Source organism: Erythrolamprus reginae, chromosome 1 (genome assembly GCF_031021105.1).
Source record: "Erythrolamprus reginae isolate rEryReg1 chromosome 1, rEryReg1.hap1, whole genome shotgun sequence".
NCBI classification, from domain to species: Eukaryota; Metazoa; Chordata; class Lepidosauria; order Squamata; family Dipsadidae; genus Erythrolamprus; species Erythrolamprus reginae.
In genome coordinates, this window is record NC_091950.1 from 394,062,155 (window position 1) to 394,084,624 (window position 22,470).

The window sequence follows — 22,470 nt, forward strand, 5'->3', positions numbered from 1 at the left end:
AACATGTTACGTACCAGTGAGAAGGCTGACTATCAGTCCTACAACAATAACTGTGGTAGAGTTGTGTGCGCTGTACCACATGTATGATAAATTGTAAAACTTCCGCAAGCCTGTCAGCCTAGAAAGAATTCAAAGAGATACACATCAAGAGTTATTCCAACTAAACATCTGCTCAGGCTAATTGGTGGAACAAAGCCAGAATCCCAAAGAGGCAGTTCCACAAACTTCTTTTAAGTTATATAGCAATCATTGCATCCCCTCAGTACCTTTGCAGCCCCTGGTTTTCTATCTCTCAAAAATTAATGTCCCAAAACAAACATTTGAGCAGCAATAGGACCAGAATATCTCCAAGACCACCTTCTGCCACACGAATCCCAGCGTCCGGTGAGGTCCCACACAGTTGGTCTCCTTAGGATCCCGTCGACCAAACAATGTCAGCTGGCGGGACCTAGGGGAAGCGCCTTCTCTGTGGGGGGTCCCGGCCCTCTGGAATCTGCTCCCTCCAGAGATTCGCACTGCCCCCACCCTCCTTGCCTTCTGAAAGAGTTTAAAAACTTTAAAGAGTTTAAAAACTTAAAAATCTTTGTCACCAGGCCTGGGCTTACTAGATCTTCCCCCTGACCAACGAATGTTTTTTAGTATCTTTGTTTGTTTATTCAACTTCTATGCCACCCAATCCCGATTTGTTGAATGAATGTTAATGGAAGATTTTAGAGTTAGAATGTTTAAGGATTGTTTTTATGTATATTAATTGGAATGATTTACTACTGTCTCTTTGTATATGCTGTGAGCCACCCCGAGTCCTCAAAGAGGGACGGCATACAAATCCAATTAAACTTAAACTTAATTATCTCAAAGAAAGCAGGTTCATTTTGAAATATAGCAGATGAGCAGAAACAACATGTTCAATGAAAATCACACAGATTTAACAAACATGAGATTAAAACTCTAAAAAACAGATCTACCAGTGGCTATTAGCTGATAGATGCAGTCTCCAAGTTGAGAAATGTTTTGAAACCAGTTATTGCAGAGCAAATACACAAGAAAGCAAATCATCTTATCCTTGAACTTTTCTGAGTTGGCTATTGTGAACAGCAAGAAATTGGATTAGATGAGTCTCCAATCTGGTTCAAATGCAACTTTTAATAACATGTTCCAATTCTTATAATGAACTTATAAAATTGCCATTGCTTACACTTATATATTACAAGGAAACCAGTCAAAGGCTTCCTTTATTTCATAAAGTTTGACCAATGCAATTGTCTTCCAGATCTCCTAATTTGATCCTGGCCTCTCCAACCTGAAGGTAAGTGGACAGTAATTATGATAAAGATGGCAAAAGAGAAGTTTGTCATTCATGATATTTTCACCTATACAAGTCCCGCTTAAGGAACTTTTCATTGTTCTGTTCTGCTATTTTGCTAAGTGCAATTCCATATTGATAATTTATTATCTTGATATTATGCTGCCTATAAAGCTTTATAAATAAATAGCTAAGGAGGGTTTGAAACTGGGAACTATGTTGCTCTCTCTCTCTCTAAGCTAGTTATATCAGTGTTTAATTAATGCTCATAAATTGACAGCCTAACAGTTATAAAAGAAAATAATAATTAAAAAGATCCATTGAAAAGAAAAGATAAAAATGGACTTGAGAGGAAACATAGAAACATAGAAGTCTGATGGCAGAAAAAGACCTCATGGTCCATCTAGTCTGCCCTTATACTATTTTCTGTATTTTATCTTAGGATGGATATATGTTTATCCCAGGCATGTTTAAATTCAGTTACTGTGGATTTATCTACCACGTCTGCTGGAAGTTTGTTCCAAGGATCCACTACTCTCTCAGTAAAATAATACTTTCTCATGTTGCTTCAGCCAGCTGCAAATCCATTGAACTATCCAGGGATTAAGTCCAATCTTCACTAATTTATCTATCAGCTCTTTATGTGGAACCGTATCAAAGGCTTTGCTGAAGTCCAGGTAGGCAATATCCACGGCACCACCTTCATCCAACACCTTGTGACATAGTCAAAGAAATCAATGAGATTAGTCTGACATGATTTGCCTTCAGTAAAGCCATGCTGATTTGGGTCCAATAAGTTATTGTTTTTTAGGTGCTGATTTATCCTCTTTTTGAGTAGAGTCTCCATCATTTTAACTACAACTGATGTCAAGCTAACTGGCCTGTAGATACCAGCTTCTTCTCTACTGCCCTTCTTGTGGATAGGCACAACACTGGCCAGTCTCCAATCCTCAAGAACATCTCCTGTTAACAGAGATTGGTTAAACAAATCAGTCAGGGGGGTAGCAATGACAGATCTGAGTTCTTTAAGAACTCTGGGGTGGATGCCATCTGGACCCATTGCCTTATTTATCTTTAATTTAGAAGAAATTTAGGAAGAGAAAGAGATGATAGTAAAAATATATATGTTACTTTTTGCAAAGTGCAAATGTGTTTAAGGCCAGGGCTAGTATGAATCTATCAACAATTCAAGCATTCACTTCTGGAAACATGTTTTTAGGGGAAGAATAAGAGCACTGTTGAAAGTCCAAGAGGAACATGTCTTGCAATGGATACTGCCTAGGCACAGGATAGCTAAACATCTTGTGGAGGCAAAGTTTCGGTTAAACAAACATTGGATAATGTTCTGAGCTGTGAATAGGTCAACAATTGAAGGTGAGAACTTTCTCTTGAATAAAAAGCCAAGTAGGTTCAGGCTATGACCTTTGATGAAATTTAAGAAATTGTGTAACATTTTGGAAAGGAATCACCTCCCTATTTGTCCTAAACATTTGCCTCTCCGGCAAGGTTTCTTCTATTACCACTATCTTACAAAACAATATGTAGACATCTCAATGGTGCTTTTTCAGGAGGAAACTGGACTTTCTTTCTTGGTTTTTCTTTTGAAGATGTTTTTCTTGGATGAGAAGTGAAACATATTTCAAGGACAAAACAAGAAAGTCCAGTTGCCTCCTGAAAAAGCACCTTTGGGATAACTATGACCTGGATGACTGAGAATCTCTATAGCCCTAGCTAAGTCTATAGCTAAGTCTATAAGCTTCCATTGCTTATTTCAACCCTGTGACAATCATTAAGTGTTGTACTTTACAATCCTTGGCAAATGTATCTGTTCTTTTATGTACACTGAGAGCATATTATTATTATTATTATTATTATTATTATTATTATTATCATCATCATCATCATTATCATTATTATTTAGATTATTTAGCCACCCTTCTCTAAAGACTTGAGGCGACTCAGAGCATATGCACCAAAGACAAATCCCTTGTGTGTCCAATCACACTTGGCCAATAAAGAATAAAGACTTCTATTCTATTGCTCTCTAAAATAATATAGAATTTTGCAGTGAACCACCTAAGATTTCTGAGTCAGGCATAACCTACTTGATAGGAACTGAGTGTGAAAGTTGAATTTTGCAGCATGTTCCCAACCTGTTTCCCAAGAGAAAATGTTGGACCACAGAACATCTTTCTTGTTTTACCTTTCCGGAGCTGCTGTTGAGTTCAACAATGCTGTCATGACCGTGGTAGTCAGATTCCCATCAGTTGGTAAAACAGGATCAGGGGACGTGGACTGGAAGTTGATAACCATGCTCCCAATGCCCACCCAAAATGCCATGGCCAGTCCAGCAATTAATCCAACTACAGCACCCTGTAGAGAAACAAGGAATAAAATATGAGGGGCTTTCCCACATGCAAAAAAAAAAAAGGCTTATTCCCCAAAAAGTCTGAACATAAACTGGCTGGGTTCATCCAACATGGCAGGTTGAATCTACTGCTATCCCTAGATAAGTCCTATAAAACAATGGTAGATGATCAAAAGAATTTTTAAAATGCTCTGGTTAAATAGGGGGCAGCCATCTCCACTGGTTTCTTTGATGAGGCTGGCCAAGTCCTGGTTTATTTTTTACAATTAAAAAAACTAAAAAATCGACACCAATTATGTCCTCTTTTTTTCCCATCAGGAGCTGAAAACAAACAAAAAATAAGAGAATGTTCCCAGACAAGCTCTATTTTATAGGGCTGCTCTAGGCTCTTGCCTCTGTGATCAGCAGCTGGGACAGAAGATTGAGATCCTCTGTAAAGACGACACAGATAATTGAGAGAGGGCAGTTTCATCCAAGCCAACTCCAGTTAGATGAATACAGTGGTACCTCTACCTAAGAACGCCTCTACTTAAGACCTTTTCTAGATCAGAACCGGGTGTTCAAGATTTTTTTGCCTTTTCTTAAGAACTGTTTTCTACTTAAGAACCCGAGCCCGGAAAAATTTCCCAGGAAATTTGAGAGCGGCACCAAGGCTCAGCCAGTTTCCTGCCATTCCCCTTGGGTTCCTCTCTCTGGCACAGTGTATGGGAGGTGCATGCTCTTTTCTTTTTTTTAAGCCTTAAAGTTTTGGATTTTTTTTATCCCCCTCACTTCACCATCTTCCTTCAGCAGCGACTGTCCTCCTCCTCTTCTTCCTCCTCCTCCTCCCACCCAAATTCCGAGCTTTTATTTCTTTCCTAATGGGTTTGCACACATTATTTGCTTTTACATTGATTCCTATGGGGAAAATTGCTTCTACTTACAAACTTTTCTACTTAAGAACCTGGTCACGGAACGAATTAAGTTCTTAAGTAGAGGTAACACTGTACTGAACTTCTCTTGCCCCATTGCTCGCTTAACTTTTTTTCCTTGCGTCACACGCTAACTTCATTCTTAAGTAGTAGCAAACAGGTTCCCTGAGTATACTAGTTGTGCGTGATACACATCAAAGTCAGCACTTCTGTAAGCTTGTTTCTTTGGCAATACAGAAACCTGTCTTGCCATCATCCTCCATCAGATGTACTGCCAAGTGAAGGGTGTATGTATGTGCGTGTGTATGCCTAATCTGACATTGAGCATAGGTATAAGGATCTGCCCAGCTGCTGGGGTAGCAACTTACCAAAGAGTTGGCACAAGGAAAGAACATCCCCAGGCAGAATAGTCCCAGCAGCGGTCCTCCTACCATGCCAAAGATGCTGATGGCGGCCTTAGAAGAGGGGGGGAAAGGAAGGGTCTGATCAGGGGATTTCCTCATGAAAAACTGCATTCTTCTGAATAAGCTAATTGGTCTATCTCAGTGGTGGCGAAGCTATGGCATGCGGAGCCATATTGGTGGGCACATAAGCTCAGGTCCAGTGCGCATGCACAAGCATTTTCGGGCCTTCTGGGTCCACTGGAAGTCAGGAAAGGCTGTTTCCAGCCTCCAGAGGGAGTAGGGAAGGCCAATTTTTGCTCTCCCCAAGCTCTACAGCCTTTCTAGAAACCTTGGGAGGATGGAAATGGTTTTCCCCACCCTCTGAGGCCCCCTGAAGACCAGAAATGATCTGCTTGGGAAACGGGCCATTTCTGGCCTCCAAAGGGGTGGGGAAGGCTCTTTTCACCCTCCCCAGGTTATTTTCACCCTCCCCCCTCCCCTAGAAAGTCTCTAAAGCCTGGGGTGTTCTGGTCTCTGGCTATGGCCACTGATAATTGGGATAAAGGATTACTAAATGCATATATTTGTAAAACACCACATCATCTTTATTTTTCTTTCCTTTGTTCCATACTGAATCATCTCGGCACGCAGCACTAATCTCTTATCTTAAACTTCAGTATGCAAGGCAACATCAAAATCATTAAAACATTCCACAAGTCATTCTAAGATTTATGGTTAGTCAGAGTTATCCCAGAGTCATAAAAACTGCAATTAAAAGCACACAAGGCATAGCTTACATTCGGAGCTGCTTGAAAAAAACTCCATATTTCTTAACAGCAGACTGACGACTCAACTCTTCTCTTCCGCTGACACCCATACGTGATTAACTAATTACTTAATTAATTAATTAACCCATTCCTCTCCTTAATATTTCTTCCCTGACACTTGCTCTTCGCCTCTGCAAGCATCTGAAATAAGGATTTACCCATCTAGCATCTGCTTCTTCACTTGAATCTGAACCCATAGAAACGCCCTGTGGTTGGTCTCCTACTTCTTCTGCCTCTAAATCAGGCCCTATCACTAATTCATAACCAGTTTCTGAATCAGATTCTGAAAAATAGCCAAACTGAACAGGACTATACACAACATGGGGAGAACAAAAAAAAACCCCGGGACTTCCTGTCCACCTGGAAGTCAGCAAACAGGCAGTTTCTGGCTTCCATAGGACCTCCAGGGGGTGTGGGGAAGGCAGGTTTTGCCCTCCCCAAGCTCCTAGAAAGTCTCTGGAGCTTGGGGAGAACAAGAAAATGGGCCTTCTGGTCCAATCAAAAGTTGGCAAACAGGATATTTTCTGCCTCCGGAGGGCCTCAGGGTGGGGGTGGGGAGTCTGTTTTCACCCTCCCCAGGCTCCTAGAAAGTCTCTGAAGCCTGGGGAGAGCAAAAAATGGGCATGTCATTGTATTCCAGAAGTGGTGTTGGTGGTGTATCCCATGCGCATGTGCAGAGTTGGCACATGGGATTTTGGGTGTGACCATGCGTGTACATGATACTCACCCCCATGCTCTCCCCCTTTTGGCACACAAATTTAAAAAAAGGTTCACCATCACTGGTCTCTCTAGTGCTGCCTGCAGATGCTCCTCACTGAATCTGGGGCTTGCATGAAAAATAGATAATGGAGCTACCGTTTCCCTTTACTGTTTATCCTCAGTAAATATGATAAGGTGTCTGAAGTACAAAAATGCTATATTCTTGTTAAAATATGCAAATCCAGTCTGGTCCACAAGCTCCAGTTCTAATGGCTGAGCCAGAAAAATTGTTCAATGCACAATGTTTTTGATAGGTCATCAGGAAGGATAAATTCCCTCATCATCTCCTGCAAATTCTGGCAACTAATATTACTGAAGAGCTCTATTTGATTAAGATGCATTTGATGTCATCTATGGTCCATAAAGCAACCTTCCCCAACTTAGGTACTCTCCAAATAAACAGAATTTCAATTTTCAGAACTCTCAAGCATGGCCTTGCAGTTTAAGTGTTATATCTAACAAATTTTGGGAAATCATCTTTGTGGTAGCCACATAGACAGAGAAGATAGAAACATAGAAACATAGAAGTCTGACGGCAGAAAACAACATCATGGTCCATCTAGTCTGCCCTTATACTATTTTCTGTATTTTATCTTAGGATGGATATATGTTTATCCCAGGCATGTTTAAATTCAGTTACTGTGGATTTATCTACCACGTCTGCTGGAAGTTTGTTCCAAGGATCTACTACTCTTTCAGTAAAATAATATTTTCTCATGTTGCTTTTGATCTTTCCCCCAACTAACTTCAGATTGTGTCCCCTTGTCCTTGTGTTCACTTTCCCATTAAAAACACTTCCCTCCTGGACCTTATTTAACCCTTTAATATATTTAAATGTTTCGATCATGTCCCCCCTTTTCCTTCTGTCCTCCAGACTATACAGATTGAGTTCATCAAGTCTTTCCTGATACGTTTTATGCTTAAGACCTTCCACCATTCTTGTAGCCCGTCTTTGGACCCGTTCAATTTTGTCAATATCTTTTTGTAGGTGAGGTCTCCAGAACTGAACACAGTATTCCAAATGTGGTCTCACCAGCACTCTATATAGCGGGATCATAATCTCCCTCTTCCTGCTTGTTATACCTCTAGCTATGCAGCCAAGCATCCTACTTGCTTTCCCTGCACTTTGGAGAACATTATAATTCTCCAAATAAAATTTGGCACACTGGGCACAATTGTAATTTGTGGTGACTGAAAAAAAAGTATGTAATGTAATTGGTGAAATATGTTAAAACAATGTAATTTGCTACACTTGCATTAAATCTTTGGGATAGAGACCTCCATACCTTTAATTGCCATAGATTTTGCAAGCACTTGCTATGGGGCAATAGGCTCATGCTGCTGTAGTTCTTTCCCAAAGTTGCAAGTAAGTAGATTGTAAAGATGTGGTTGGGCAATTCAGGGAATAGCAACAGAGGAGGCAGAAGAAAAAGATGAAGAGCATCAAGTAGTTGGCCAATTGTTCAGCCCCTAGTTCCTTCATGTCAACTCAGAGAGGGCCAAGGGGGATGGAAGACAAAGAAGAGCAAGACTAAAAGAGAATAGAAAAAAAATACAGAAAGGAAGCAAGTAACAAAGGAAGGCAAAAAAGAAAAGAAGAAATATGGGAGGGAGGGGCAAAGCTTATATTCCAAGAAGAAAAAGCAGGCCAGGAAAATTGACTTGTTCCTTTGACAAGATGTTGCCTATCAGGACCCAAGAGGAAAATCAGTGAAGAATATATTATTTTTAAAAGGAGATGATAAGAGCTAAGATGCTTCTCTCCTTTCTGGGATAATGATCTGGGACTGTATTACAATAAAATCCTTTTGATGAAGAAGCCAGAGTTTAGTTTGATTCTGCCCTGCGGATGATATCACCAACAGAGGCCAACAGAGAAAAAAATATCAACCTCTTTGACAGAAGCCTAAAACTGAAAGCGATTCTTTCCAAACACGGTTTCCACAGTTTTCTTTAGCAAGAGTTCTTAAGAAGAAGAGATTAGGATTACAATAATCCTATTATTTGGAGAACAAATGTATAGTGCCACTTCAGATCGTGCAGAATACGGCCACGAGAGCTATCATGGGGCTTCCTAGATTCGCCCACGTTTCTACAACACTCCATGGCCTGCATTGGCTGCCGATCGGTTTCCGGTCACAATTCAAAGTGTTGGTAATGACCTTTAAAGCCCTTCATGGCATTGGAACCGCCTTCTACTGCACAAATCCCAGCAACCGATAAGGTCCCACAGAGTTGGCCTTCTCTGGGTCCCGTCGACCAAACAATGTCGTTTGGCGGGCCCCAGGGGAAGAGCCTTCTCTGTGGCGGCCCTGGCCCTCTGGAATCAAATCCCCCAGGAGATTAAAACAGCCCCCACCTTCCTTGTCTTTCACAAGTTAATCAAGATCCACCTATATCGCCAGGCATGGGGGAACTGAGACATCTCCCCACAGGCTTTCTTATATTTTATGTTTGGTATGTATGTGTTGTATGGTTTTTAATTGTCGGAATTTTTAATGTAATTTTATTATTAGATTTGTTTCATTATTATACTGTTTTTTATTGCTGTTGTGAGCCGCCCCGAGTCTTCGGAGAGGGGCAGGGGGAAAAATCTAATAAATAATAATAATAATAATAATAATAATAATCCATATTTATCCATGAAATTGAAGGTATTCTAATTTTATTTCTACACCTTATGATCCAATGAAGAGACAGGTCTTTTCAATTATAATGGAAATATGTTAAGAAGGATAGATTATGCTAGAGGTCTTCAAACTTGGCAACTTTATGACTTGTCGACTTCAACTCCCAGAATTCTTCAGCCAGCATAGCTGGATGGAGAATTCTGGGAGTTGAAGTCCACAAGTCTTAAAATTGCCAAGGTTGAGGATCCTTGGATTATTTATTTATTTATTCGATTTTTATGCCGCCCTTCTCCTTAGATGGGGGCTAGAGTGCAAGTTGTTATAGAAGGAACACAGCCTTTAAAATTACAAGAGTAAACTGGCTCCCCAAAGGGACATTGTCTACTGTTCAGTTAGTTAATTTTATCATTTGTTAACAGACACCGTGTTCTGAGGATTTAATTTGCTTTGTATTATTGGCTTGGAACTTTAACATTCTAAAAATGTTTAAGAGCTACAAATTCTTAACGCTGCCACGAAGAAAAACACTGTCAATTTTACATTTATGTACCGTATTTTCCGGCGTATAAGACGACTTTTTAACCCCTGAAAATCTTTTCCAAAGTGGGGGGTCGTCTTATAGGCCGGATACTGCGCCCATTCCACAGCCGCGGGCGGGAGGAGGCCGGGAGCGGGATTGAGGGGGGGGGGAGCGGACCCGCGCTCACTTTCGGCTCCGGGGACTGCGGGTGGCTATGGCGCCGAAAGGAAAAAGCGCTGCTGTTGCTGCTGTCGCTGCCGCCTGAGGCGGCGGCACTCGAATCTGGCGTGGTGGAAAATCTGGAGGCAGGCAAAGATTTTCCACCACGCCAGATTCGAGTGCCGCCGCCTCAGGCGGCAGCGACAGCAGCAACAGCAGCGCATTGATGAAGCCGGCGAGGGAGCTCCGGAATCGGTTGGCGCTCGCCCGACGCCTTGTTTTTTTATTTCCCCCTTTGGTTTCTCTTCACAGGCGGGAGTTCGGGAGGCAAGGGAGCGCTCGAGGAGACAGCGTCTTGCGGCATCGCTCAGCAACTACTTTTTCCTTTCGGCGCCATAGCCATCCGCAGTCCCCGGAGCCGAAAGTGAGCGCGGGTCCGCTCCGCCCGCCCGGTTTGCAAGCGGCGGAGATCCCGGGCTGCTTGGCCGAGCGGGGCTTCCATTCAGGACGGGGGCGGGAGGGAGGGAAGGGAAATGCAGCCCTTTGCCTCAACCCGCCGGCTCCGGGGACTGCGGGTGGCTATGGCGCCGAAAGGAAAAAGAAGTTGCTGAGCGTCCCTTCGTCATAAACCCAACGGGAGGCGATGCCGCAAGACGCTGTCTCCTCGAGCGCTCCCTTGCCTCCCGAACTCCCGCCTCTGAAGAGAAACCAAAGGGGGAAATAAAAAAACAAGGCGTCGGGCGAGCGCCAACCGATTCCGGAGCTCCCTCGCCGGCTTCATCGAAGCGCTGCTATTGCTGGACGACGCCACTCCCGCCGCCGGCTTTGCTGGGGTGGAGCGCCACTCCCGGCGGCAGGAACTGCGGGGGGTAGCCGGCGTAACGAGCCCTTGCCACAGCTATCCGCCGCTTCTTTGTTCTCCGCCTTGCCTCCGCTACTCCCGCCGCCGCCTTTGCCTCTTGCCCGGCGGGGAGAGCAAAGGCGGCGGCGGGAATAGCGGAGGCGAGGCGGAGAAGAAAGAAGCGGCGGATAGCTGCAGCAAGAGCTTGTTAGCCGGAGCGTACGCCGGCTACCCCCCGCAGTTCCTGCCGCCGGGAAGCAGCCCCTTTACATTAGCGGTGGCTGCAACGGCACTGGCGATGCGGCCGCTAGCCGCTCCGAGCGGTGTGGGAACGCCCACCCCTCTCACAGTCCGGTCCCGGGCTGACAGTAAAGGGGCTGCTTCCCATCCTCCTGCCAGCTTGCTCAGAAGGAAACCTTCTGAGAAGGAGGATGGGAAGCAGCCCCTTTACTGTCATCCCGGGACCGGACTGTGAGAGGGGTGGGCGTTCCCACAGCGCTCGGAGCGGCTAGCGGCCGGATCGCCAGCGCCGCTGTAGCCACCGTTGTGGGAGGAGCCTCAGAAAGAAAATAAGAGAGAACAAGAGAGAGAGAGAACAAGAGAGAGGGAGAGAGGTGATTCTTGAAGCATATGGTAAAAAGCACCCAAATAATAAGAAACACCCCCCCCCAGCCCACACCTGTGTTTGAAAAGAATAAAAGAGAAAAAAAACCCAGCCCTCAACTGGTTTTGGAAATGGTTCGAGTGTGTATACACACACACACACACACACACACACACACACGTAAGGGGGGGAGAGAGACAGGGATGGAAAAAGAGGAGAAGTGAGAGGGAGAAGGAATGAGGGAAAAAGGGAGGAAGAGAGAGAAATGAGAAACATGAGAGAGAAAAGGGGGAAAGACAGGAGAATAACCCAGAAATGAGACAGTGGTATAAATTTGAGGAGGGATGATTGATGATTGACTGTATTTATAAGGGGATGTTACATGGGATTGTATATATGAGGGGGTTATTTATGTGTGTGTGTGTGTGTGTGTGTGTGTATGTATGTATGTATTTATTTATTTATTAGATTTGTGTAATTTTGGTTGGTGGTGTGCCCCAGGATTTTGTAAATGTAAAAAATGTGCTGCGGCTCAAAAAAGGTTGAAAATCACTGCTCTAGCAGGTGGTAAATCAGCACTCCTTTTAACTGACAAGGGACCCATTTCCCAGACTTTGATCATTTCCCCAGGTATTTTTGTACCTACTTGACCAACATTATTAGTGGTTGCAAAATTGAATGTTAAACTGGATGCATTTATTTCTGCCTGTTTGTATTTGTTCTTATGTTTAACCATTGAAAATGTACTTTTCCTCCAAAAAGAATCATCTTTCCATATTTCTTAGGCAACATTTTAAAATAACTTTAAAAGCTGAGGTCATATTATTCACCCTGCTCTGTATCATAGCACACTGCACAGTACTGAAAATTGGCAGGGTCACTAATTAAACCCGACAAGTTAAAATCTGTTTAAGTGACATTGCAAGAGGATAAAGACAGAAAGTGCGGAAAGAGGAAAAAATGGATGGGCTGTTTGGATTGCCATATCATGATATCACATACAGATTCTCATTCCATAATAGATTCTCACATAGGTGTCAGCATGCTGCATGTTAGACTGAAAGATACCTGCAGAATAGATGGTAGGAGAAAGAAAAATAGCCAGGTTCACCTTTTTGTGTTGACAAATTATGATGAGTTATAATAATAAACTTAATTGTGGTGAGGAGAAATATGAGAGGCAGACAAGACAGATAGACAGAGACATATGGAGAGATAGACAGAAGAGTGCTCCCACTTGGCTCTCTCTCTCTAAATAATTCATTCATAATTTTAACAATAAGATCTTCATCATTAGTAATTAAAATATTGTGTTATCATGTTCAGAAATGATTTTTTTCTCAATGCAAGTACATCATAGACCTAGACTCAGTCAGGTCTATGATGTACAGAAGAGGGGTAGTCTTATACGGCGAGTATATCTCAAATTCTATATTTTAACTGGAAAAGTTAGGGGGTCGTCTTATACGCCCAGTCGTCTTATACGCCGGAAAATACGGTACCTATGAAAAAAGATTATGTCTTTCTTATTGTTTTAGATCTTTTTATCGTACACGATTGGTTACGGACTGCACTAAAGTATATACATATTGATAATAGAGAATTTTGCAAAAATAATTACAAAAGACTTCCTTCACTCACAAAAAAGGAAAACTACAGAAAATCTCATATCCCAGGGAGAGAAACACATTTCTGTAACACCTTCAAAGCAGTGAACTGCTTTGAAGTCATTGAGATGACCTTGGAGAAGACATCCAGAAACCGTCAGAACAAGAGCAGAAGAAGCAGGTGTCAAGTTGTGGTGGTGGTGAGTAAGTACAAAAAAAAAAGACTGGGTCTATCATGACTTCCTCTGGCTTACAACAAGAAGAGAGGAAAAAACACAAGCAGATTTGCATGAATCTGTTACTATGGCCTAATCTCAAGTAAACCATAGTTCTAGTCTTACTGATCAGGTCTACTTTGTAAAGCTGACAATTCATAGTGCCACATATTCTTTTGGGGAGACACCACATGCTTTCCCCTCTAATCAGAGGTGGGTCCCTACTGGTCCTAACTGGTTCCTTAGAAATGTTAGTAAACATTTAGGATAGTGGAATGCTAAAAAAAGAAAAAAGCATTCAGAAAGCTCTTATTTTAATTCAGCTACGGATGAGTAGAATTGAAGAGTTTAGCTGCTAAGCCCCCAGGGAGAAGGCGAGTTGGAGGATTTAAATGTACATTATTAATATTTTTGATGTGTGGCATTGTCATGCTTCTACTTTGCTTGAACACTGCATCCTATGTTGGTTATTACTGTTTCTTTCAACCCTTCTGGTTTTCCTCCATATTTCTAGAATAAATGCGATTGGAGGTTGGTTTGTTTATTTGCAAACAAATAACCTCCTCCATTCCACTACAAGCATTTGTCTGTTAAGCATTGTCACTTATAATATTTAGAACTGATCTGTGAACTGCTATGTATATCACAAAAAGTGGGAGGTCTAATTCTGCTGTCCTTTTTTATTATGTACTGCGTGTGGCATTATGTGACATTCCTGTTTCTTTGTTTTCTTCTTATAGAAGAGTTCTGTTGCTCTTTTGTATAACATGTTTTAATAGATGTTACCGGTAAAAAAAAGAAAGAATGTTAGTAAACTGGTGATGACATCACAGAGCCGGTTTTGTCAGTGTCAGTCCATGGGCACCATCTTGGATCTTGCTTCTGAGCATGCACAGAAGCAAATTTTTGCTTCTGCACATGCGCAGAAACATAGAAACATAGAAGATTGACGGCAGAAAAAGACCTCACGGTCCATCTAGTCTGCCCTTACTTGTATTTTATCTTAGGATGGATAGATGTTTATCCCAGGCATATTTAAATTCAGTCACTGTGGATTTACCGACCACGTCTGCTGGAAGTTTGTTCCAAGCATCTACTACTCTTTCAGTAAAATAATATTTTCTCACATTACTTCTAATCTTTCCCCCAACTAACCTCAGATTGAAGCTATTTTGTTATTGCTACAGGCATGTGCCTGGCACAACCCTGAGCAAACCGGCAGCAAAAGGATCCACAACCCACACCTGTGTCTAATGGGCACTCCTTACCTGAAGCACTGGACCCATCATGGAGGAGATATAGGCCATGCCCAGGCAGAGAATACCATAGCCCAGAGCTGGGAAGAGAAAATGTCAAGACAGTAGAGTCAAACTGAATGCTGGCAGATAGAGGATGCCCCAAGACCGCATTTGACCACAAACTGCCCATCTCACCTAACAATTTGGAGTAGAGCGTGGCACGTCTCTCAGGAATGTTGGGCACGTATGGGCGAATCAGGTCCTCCATGGTCACTGTGGCCAGTGAATTGAAGGCTGAAGAGATGGTGCTGTTGAGATGAGAGGATTGAGAAAGACAGAAGGACTATGTAAACCAGCCCTCTCCCCTTACATGAATCCCAGATCCTAGGTCAGTGATGGCAAATCTTTTTCTCCTCGGGTGCCAAAAAGAGTGTGTGCGCATGCTATCGTGCATGTGAAAGTGCCCACACCCAGACAAGACGGAGTGGCTGTGGGTCTTGCCTCCCAAGGACAATTCCATCTGTCCATCCATTACCCTGGGGGGGGGAACTACTGACCCCCTCAGAGAGGGTTCGCAACTTGGGCGTCCTCCTCGATCCACAGCTGACATTGGAACATCATCTTTCAGCTGTGGTGAGGGGGGGCGTTTGCCCAGTTTCGCCTGGTGCACCAGTTGCGGCCCTATTTGGACAGGGACTCATTGCTCACAGTCGCTCATGCCCTCATCACCTCGAGGTTCGATTACTGCAATGCTCTCTACATGGGGCTACCTTTGAAAAGTGTTCGGAAACTCCAGAACGTGCAGAACGCAGCCGCGAGAGCCATCGTGGGGCTTCCAAGATTCGCCCACGTTTCTTTAACACTCCATGGCTTGCATTGGCTGCCGATCAGTTTCCGGTCACAATTCAAAGTGTTGGTCATGACCTTTAAAGCCCTACATGGCAATGGACCAGATTACCTCCGGAACCGCCTGCTACGCACGAATCCCAGTGACCGATAAGGTCTCACAGAGTTGGCCTTCTCCAGGTCCCGTCGACTAAACAATGTCGTTTGGCCGGCCCCAGGGGAAGAGCCTTCTCTGTGGCGGCCGCGGCCCTCTGGAACCAACTCCCCCGGTAGATTAGAACTGCCCCCACCCTCCCAGTCTTTCGTAAACTACTCAAGACTCATTTATACCGCCAGGCATGGGGGAGTTGAGATAGCTCTTCCCCCTAGGCCGTTACAAGTTATGCATGGTATGTTTGTGTGTATGTTTGGTTTTATAATACAGGTTTTTAGTTGTTTTTTTATTATTGGATTGTACATGTTGTGTTTATTATTGTTGTTAGCCGCCCCGAGTCTACGGAGAGGGTCGGCATACAAATTCAATAAATTATTATTATTATTATTATTATTATTATTATTATTATTAATTATTATTTCAATGTCTGGGGAGGGCGAAAACAGCTTCCCCTGCCCCCTGGAAGCCCTCTGGAGGCCAGAAAAGGCCTGTTTCCCAACTTCTGGTGGGCCCAGTAGGCTTGCGTTTCTCTCTCCCCAGGCTCCAAAGGCTTCCCTGGAGCCAGGGGAGGGTAAAAACGCCCTCCCCTGTCCCCCCAGAGGCTCTCTGGAAGCCAAAAACACCTTCCCAGAGCCTCTGCGCAAGCCAAAAATCAGCTGGCCGGCACATTTATGCACATTGGAGCTAAAATAGGGCAATGGCTCATGTGCCTGCATATATAGCTCCACGTGCCACCACTGTCCTAGGTCTAACAAGGAAAGGAGGGTTTACCTTAGGGAGCCACTGAAGAGACATGCTACAAAGAGACCAGGCAAGCCAGGCACTTCTTGAAGCACGTCCATCACAAAGTAGAGGACCATCTGCAAAAAGGAGGACGTGGGGTGAGAAAAGAGATGAGAGGACAGAGCATCAGATGGGTGCAAAGGACGGCCACAGGCATTGTGTAATGCAAAGCAAGCAAGCAAGCAAAATGTTCCCAGAAGCGCACACAAGAGAAAGGACATTGCAAAGTACCTGGAGAGATCACTGTTACCCATCATCAGATTTCAGGGTGAACACATGTCACTTTTCATCATGCATGGATTTCTGCCAGTCTCTGTGAAATAAGACATTTTCTCTTACCCATTAGGCTGGAGGTCTGCATGCACAGGTGTGGACATGAGAATGGAAGGAAAACACCCTTCAGCAAGTGCAGAAAAGAAGGCTTGAGTAAGAGAATAAGGTAAGGCCTTGTCCCGCATGCGAGCACCAAATTGTGCGCATGTAAGAATTTGGTCAACCTGATCGGGTGAAGCGTTGAGCTGCTCCTGCGAGAGTTGATGGTCTTGGTAGTAGGCAAACATGACTAAGCCGGTGATGCAGCTGAGGCATAGCACAATTTGCTGGCAGGGGAACACTGCATAGCAGGACCTAAAGGGAAGAAGAAAAGAAGGGACAGTGTCAACTTACCTGTAGTGCCACTTTTCAGCCATCTGCTTTCTCTTAGCTAAATGTATCATCTCCCACTCCAAGTCCTGGCTCCATACTCAGCCAAGCGAAGCATCTGCAGAGCTTCTTGAGACACCCAGCACTGTAATTCCCCCACCCTCCCAGTAGCCCACAAGTGTCACACTCACAATACAGCCTGGCGCTCTGAACGGGAGCTTAGGTACCGCTGGACTTGAGCCTGGTTTACCCCATAGAGAGCCAACATCATGAATACACCCCCAAACGCCAGAGTCCAAAAGGTGTGTCGTTCAAAGGGGTCAGGATTCAGACTATCAAAGAGAAAAATCAAGGCTCTTAGGAACATCAGGTAAGTATATGCACATGATCTAAATTGCTAGGGGAGCACAAATGTGAGTGCTGAGAGGGAGATGATGATAATAATAAAAATAATAAAATTAATAATAATAAAATTAATAATAATAATAATAAAATTAATAATAATAAAAATTAATAATAATAAAAGTATTATTATTAATAATAAAATTATTAATAATAATAATAATAATAATAACAACAATAATAATAAAAATCGAGCTGCAACGACTCTGGCATAAGCCAGTGAAAGTGGTCCCAGTGGTCGTTGGCACGTTGGGTGCAATGCCAAAGGATCTCAGCAGACATTTGAAAACCATCGGAATTGACAAAATCTCCATCTGTCAATTGCAAAAAGCCGCTTTATTGGGATCGGCAAACATAATTCGCCGCCACATCACACAATCCTAGGTGCTTGGGAAGCGCCCGACTGGTGATGAAATAGGAAATCCAGCATCGTAATCTCGTTTGCTGTGTTGTACTGATAATAATAATAATAATAATAATAATAATAATAATAATAATAATAATAATAATAATAATAATATAAAAATAACAACAACAGAGTTAGAAGGGACATTGGAGTCTTTTAGTCCAACCCCTTGCTTTAGGCAGGAAACCCTATACTACTTCATACAAATGGTTATCCAACATCTTCTTAAAAACTTCTAGTATTGGAGTATTCACAACTTCTGGAGGCAAGCCGTTCCACTGATCAATTGTTCTAACTGTCAGGAAATTTTTCCTTAGTTCCATGTTACTTCTCTCCTTGTTTATTTTCCACCCATTGCTTCTTGTTCTACCCGCATATACTTTGGAGAATAGGTTGACTCCTTCTTCTTTGTGGCAGCCCCTGAGATATTGGAACACTGCTATCATGTCTCCCCTGGACCTTCTTTTCATTAAACTAGAAATATAGAAGTCTGACGGCAGAAAAAGACCCCATGATCCATCTAGTCTGCCCTTATACTATTTCCTGTATTTTATCTTAGGATGGATATATGTTTATCCCAGGCATGTTTAAATTCAGTTACTGTGGATTTACCAACTATGTCTGCTGGAAGTTTGTTCCAAGGATCTACTACTCTTTCAGTAAAATAATATTTTCTCATGTTTCTTTTGTTCTTTCCCCCAACTAGACATACCCAATTCCTGCAACCGTTCTTCATATGTTTTAGCCTCCAGCCCCCTAATCATCTTTGTCGCTCTTCTCTGTACTCTTTCTAGAGTCTCCAGTTACTATTCTGTAGATAGGAAAGAAAACTCGCCCCTCACTTACTCAATGCCCGATATCTTGCCTTTCTCCTCAGCCAGCTTCCAAACACGACCTATGCCGCCAACCTTAATAGTACCCATTACAATCACAGCCACCTGTCCTGCAAACATGACAAAGGTCTGGAACACATCTGTCCAGATCACGGCTTTGAGTCCACCCTACAAAGAGAAAGAATCTGCTGTCAATAAAGGGGAGCAAGATGAAAATAGTGAGAATCTGGAATCCTCAAAGCTGGATCTCCACCAAGGACAAATAGCAAGGAGTTGGTGATGGGGTAGCATAAGGGGCAAAACTGTCCCATCCCGGTTTTTTTCTTCAAGAGATTACTCACCAGTGCAGTGTAGAGGGTACAGACTATGCCTATGGTCAGCACTGAAGCCCAGATGTCAAAATTGGTCACTGCAACCAAGGAAAGAACTGTCAGGGAAGGGACTAATTGCTGAAAGCTTCTTCCCAGCAAGCTGGAAATGTTCCTCATCTGTTCACACTGGGGTCAAACCAGGCTTTTGGGTCAACCAGTGCTAGCTCTCTTTGAGCAGGTCTTTGTCCCCCCATCCGTAGCTCAGAAGAACTTCCTATCCTAAATTTCCACCGTGAAAATGGATCATCAGATTCCTCATTGGACCCTCAAGAAGGCGGCACCTTACTCACCTGCATTGAGAGCCAAGGCGGGGGCATAGAGGACCACTCCCATGTATATCACCTATAGGGACAAAATCAGTACCAATGTTGCTGGACCACAGCTGGCTCTATGACCCTTCAGGTCAGAAGAAGGCAGAAGGAAAGAGAAATAAGGAGACCTGTGTCTATTACCTTCTCTTTCCAATACCTACATAAGGTTCTTTATTCAAATAATATTCAAGGTGCATCTTCCCCTGAGATTTACAGACAGGAGAGGGAAAAACAGACCCCAGCGACCCTTTATTTATTTGTTTGTTTGTTTATATTTTGTCAAATACATATTGATGGTATACAAAGATATAACAATACTGTATTTATATGCATGTACTAGTAAGAAAGAAACATTAGGACAGGGGACGGTAGGCACGCTGGTGCACTTATGCACGCCCCTTACTGACCTCTTGGGAATCAAGGGTAATCTTTTGCGGGTTAGGTGATGATACTACAGAGTCTGGTAGTGAGTTCCATGCATGAACTACTCGGTTATAAAGTAATATTTCCTGCAGTCAAGTTTGGAGCAGTTTACCGCCCCGCTCCCAGTCTTTGGAGAGGGGCGGCATAAAAATCTAATAAATTATTATTATGTATTATTATGTATTATTATGTATTATTATTATTATTATTATTATTATTATTATTATTACTACTACTACTACTACTTTAGGTTTGTATCTGTTGTGTGCTCATGTGTTGTTGTGGTTGAAGCTGAAGTAGTCATTGACAGGAAGGACGTTGTAGCAGATGACTTTATAGGTTATGCTTAGGTCGTGTTTAAGACAATGTAATTCTAAGCTTTCTAAACCTAGGATTGTAAGTCTAGTTGTGTAGGGTATTCTGTTGTGAGTGGAGGAGTGGAGGGCTCTTCTAGTCAAGTATCTCTGGACATTTTCTGAAGTGTTTCTGTCCGAAATGCAGCGTGGGTTCCAGACAAAACATTTTAAAAATATTATTATGTAATGCACTTTAATGCACCTTTTCCATCAAATAGTCTTACTTTTTGCCCTCACGTTATTTGACTGAGAAAGTGACTTGCTCTTGAATTTTAGTCAGAGATTTCAGGAGTTGTTAAATTATGTTATATAGGACTTACTAAGTAGTGTTTACCTACACTCTACCCCAAAATGTCAGAAAATGGTTGTCCTTTCTTAACAATTATATTTTGAGCATTACTCAAATGCCATAAAAGAGAGATTTTAAAAAAAATCATAGGCTGCACTGTACTTCAGGCCACTGAAGCTGACTGTAGATCTGTAGGTCAGCAGTTCAAATCTCATCACCGGCTCAAGGCTGACTCATCCTTCCATCCTTCCGAGGTGGGTAAAAATGAGGACCTGGATTGTGGGGGCAATAGGCTGGCTCTGTTAAAAAGTGCTATTGCTAACATGTTGTAAGCCGCCCTGAGTCTAAGGAGAAGGGCGGCATAAAAATGGAATAAATAAACAAATTTGAATAGGTAAGAAGCCTATCTTTGGCTAGAGATGCAAATGAGTTTACAAAGTGAAAAGAAGAAATGAGGAGATGAGTGGAAAAGAGCCAGATACAAGAGGCAAGGAAGTGTAGCACCTAGATCAAAAAATATTGTTTTCAGTAAAACAATGTAGACAATTTCTGTACTTACCATCTGGAAGATGAAGGTGGCTGTTCCACATATTCTCACCACCTTGTTGAAACGCAGCTCGAGATACTAGGAGGGCAAACAGAACAAGCAAAATGATGGGGTTGTGGAAAGAAAAGTAGAGGCAACCCTAATAAACTTTTATTTTCTTGGTCAAAACTTTGGCTCCATTTGGTCCAAAGCAGAGGTCTTCAAACTTGGCAACTTTAAGACTTGTGGACTTCAACTCCCATAAGTCTTAAAGTTGCCAAGTTTGAGGACCCCTGGTCCAAAGGACCAAAATTCAAGTGCTCATCAGTGGATCTCCATCAGCCTAAACTTCGGGTGGGGAGTGGGGCATATACCTGTATCTCCTGACATTTTTCCTAGCTTGTGTTAAAATTTTGCCATTTGGTGCCCACATTTGTCTTCCAATCCAAATTAGAGTTTACTTCTTCTGATATTCTCTGCCTAGGGGGAGATGAGATGCAATAATAGGATGAGCTGCAAGGGGATCTATATTTGGATTAGGTTTGAGGATGAGAAGGGGAGTAAGTTTATCTTTGGATATACAGCCCATGGCATCCTTCCCCAGCCTTAATTTTGCTTTTAGTCTAAAAACATCGTTTTCAACCTAGATTTCAGTTATTTTAAACATTTTCTGTTATCATGGTCCCCAAAGCAAGTGGAAAAGTGCAAAAGCTATGCAACTTAAAAGCTATGTGTAAATGAATTTATGTGCTGTTTGGGGAAAATTAAATTAGTAGTGTTCAACTTGGAACAGTTTGCAAGGAAAAGACTAGATCTGAAAGCTTTTTCACATTATTGCTTTTACACTATCAATTTCAATTTTTCCCTTTTTTAAGATACATTATCCAGGGCCACAAACTGTGAGAGGCAGTTTTATATATCATTAAATTAGATACATTTTTAACCGGTATCTCTCACCAAGCCATTGTTGATTCTTATTAGCCATACAGATAGACCTTCAAATAATTAATAACTTCCTAAAAGCCTGATCAGATCAAGAGGTCAAATAGCAAAAATGGACAAACATTAGGTCCAAAGATGAGTTCTTTATTAATAAACTCCATCCCAAACCTGTCTATATTTGTTTTCTTTTTCCTTTTGAGCTGCTTTGACAATAGAGATAAAGAAAACTCCATTGCAAATAGGGAACCTGTAGTATTTGGCCCGGAACCTATTATTCCCTAGGACAGGGTCCCCAAACTTAGCAACTTTGACATAGAGCAACTCCTCACCAGTGATGGGCTGCCAAAGTTTTACTGCCACAAAGTGGGTGTGGCTTATTTTGTGGATGTGGCTGGATGGTCACATGACTGGGTAGGAGTGGCTTGCCAGCCATGTGACTAGGTGGGAGTGGTTTCAAAATCATGTGATCGAGGAGTGGCTTAAAGGTCATGTGACTGAATGGGATTGGCTTACAGACCAAGATAAGTTTTCAAATAGCTGCTTGGACTTCTTTTTCAGTTGATTAAGTCACATTATTTGAATAGCCACAAAAAGGACAAATATTTGACAGCATCATTTGTTGAGGAGCACAGGAACATTTTAAGGTTTTGTACTGAACCCACAAGGTATGATAACAGATTAGGCAAGTAGCTCAATTTTCTTTAATTGCTATAAAAGTTCAGTTCTAGATACTGATTAAAATGATTAGAGATTTTATGGGTAAAAACAAACTGTTTATTTATTTATTTATTTATTTAATTGGATTTGTATGCTGTCCCTCT

The 22,470-nt window shown here is 42.4% G+C and overlaps 1 protein-coding gene across 2 annotated transcripts in view; it reads right to left on the reverse strand.

Moving 5' to 3' along the window:
* Positions 1-22,470, reverse strand: part of SLC5A6 (solute carrier family 5 member 6) — a 46,009-nt gene that overhangs the window by 8,530 nt on the left and 15,009 nt on the right. For both annotated transcript variants that reach the window (XM_070734972.1, XM_070734971.1), the window contains exons 3-14: positions 20,741-20,806; positions 19,093-19,144; positions 18,773-18,840; positions 18,445-18,599; positions 16,982-17,122; positions 16,646-16,775; positions 16,137-16,225; positions 14,561-14,673; positions 14,396-14,463; positions 4,951-5,037; positions 3,507-3,676; positions 15-118 (exon numbers count right to left, since the gene is read on the reverse strand). In XM_070734972.1, coding sequence (XP_070591073.1) covers positions 15-118; positions 3,507-3,676; positions 4,951-5,037; positions 14,396-14,463; positions 14,561-14,673; positions 16,137-16,225; positions 16,646-16,775; positions 16,982-17,122; positions 18,445-18,599; positions 18,773-18,840; positions 19,093-19,144; positions 20,741-20,806 — 1,243 coding nt within the window. The remainder of the gene's footprint in view (positions 1-14; positions 119-3,506; positions 3,677-4,950; positions 5,038-14,395; positions 14,464-14,560; positions 14,674-16,136; positions 16,226-16,645; positions 16,776-16,981; positions 17,123-18,444; positions 18,600-18,772; positions 18,841-19,092; positions 19,145-20,740; positions 20,807-22,470) is intronic.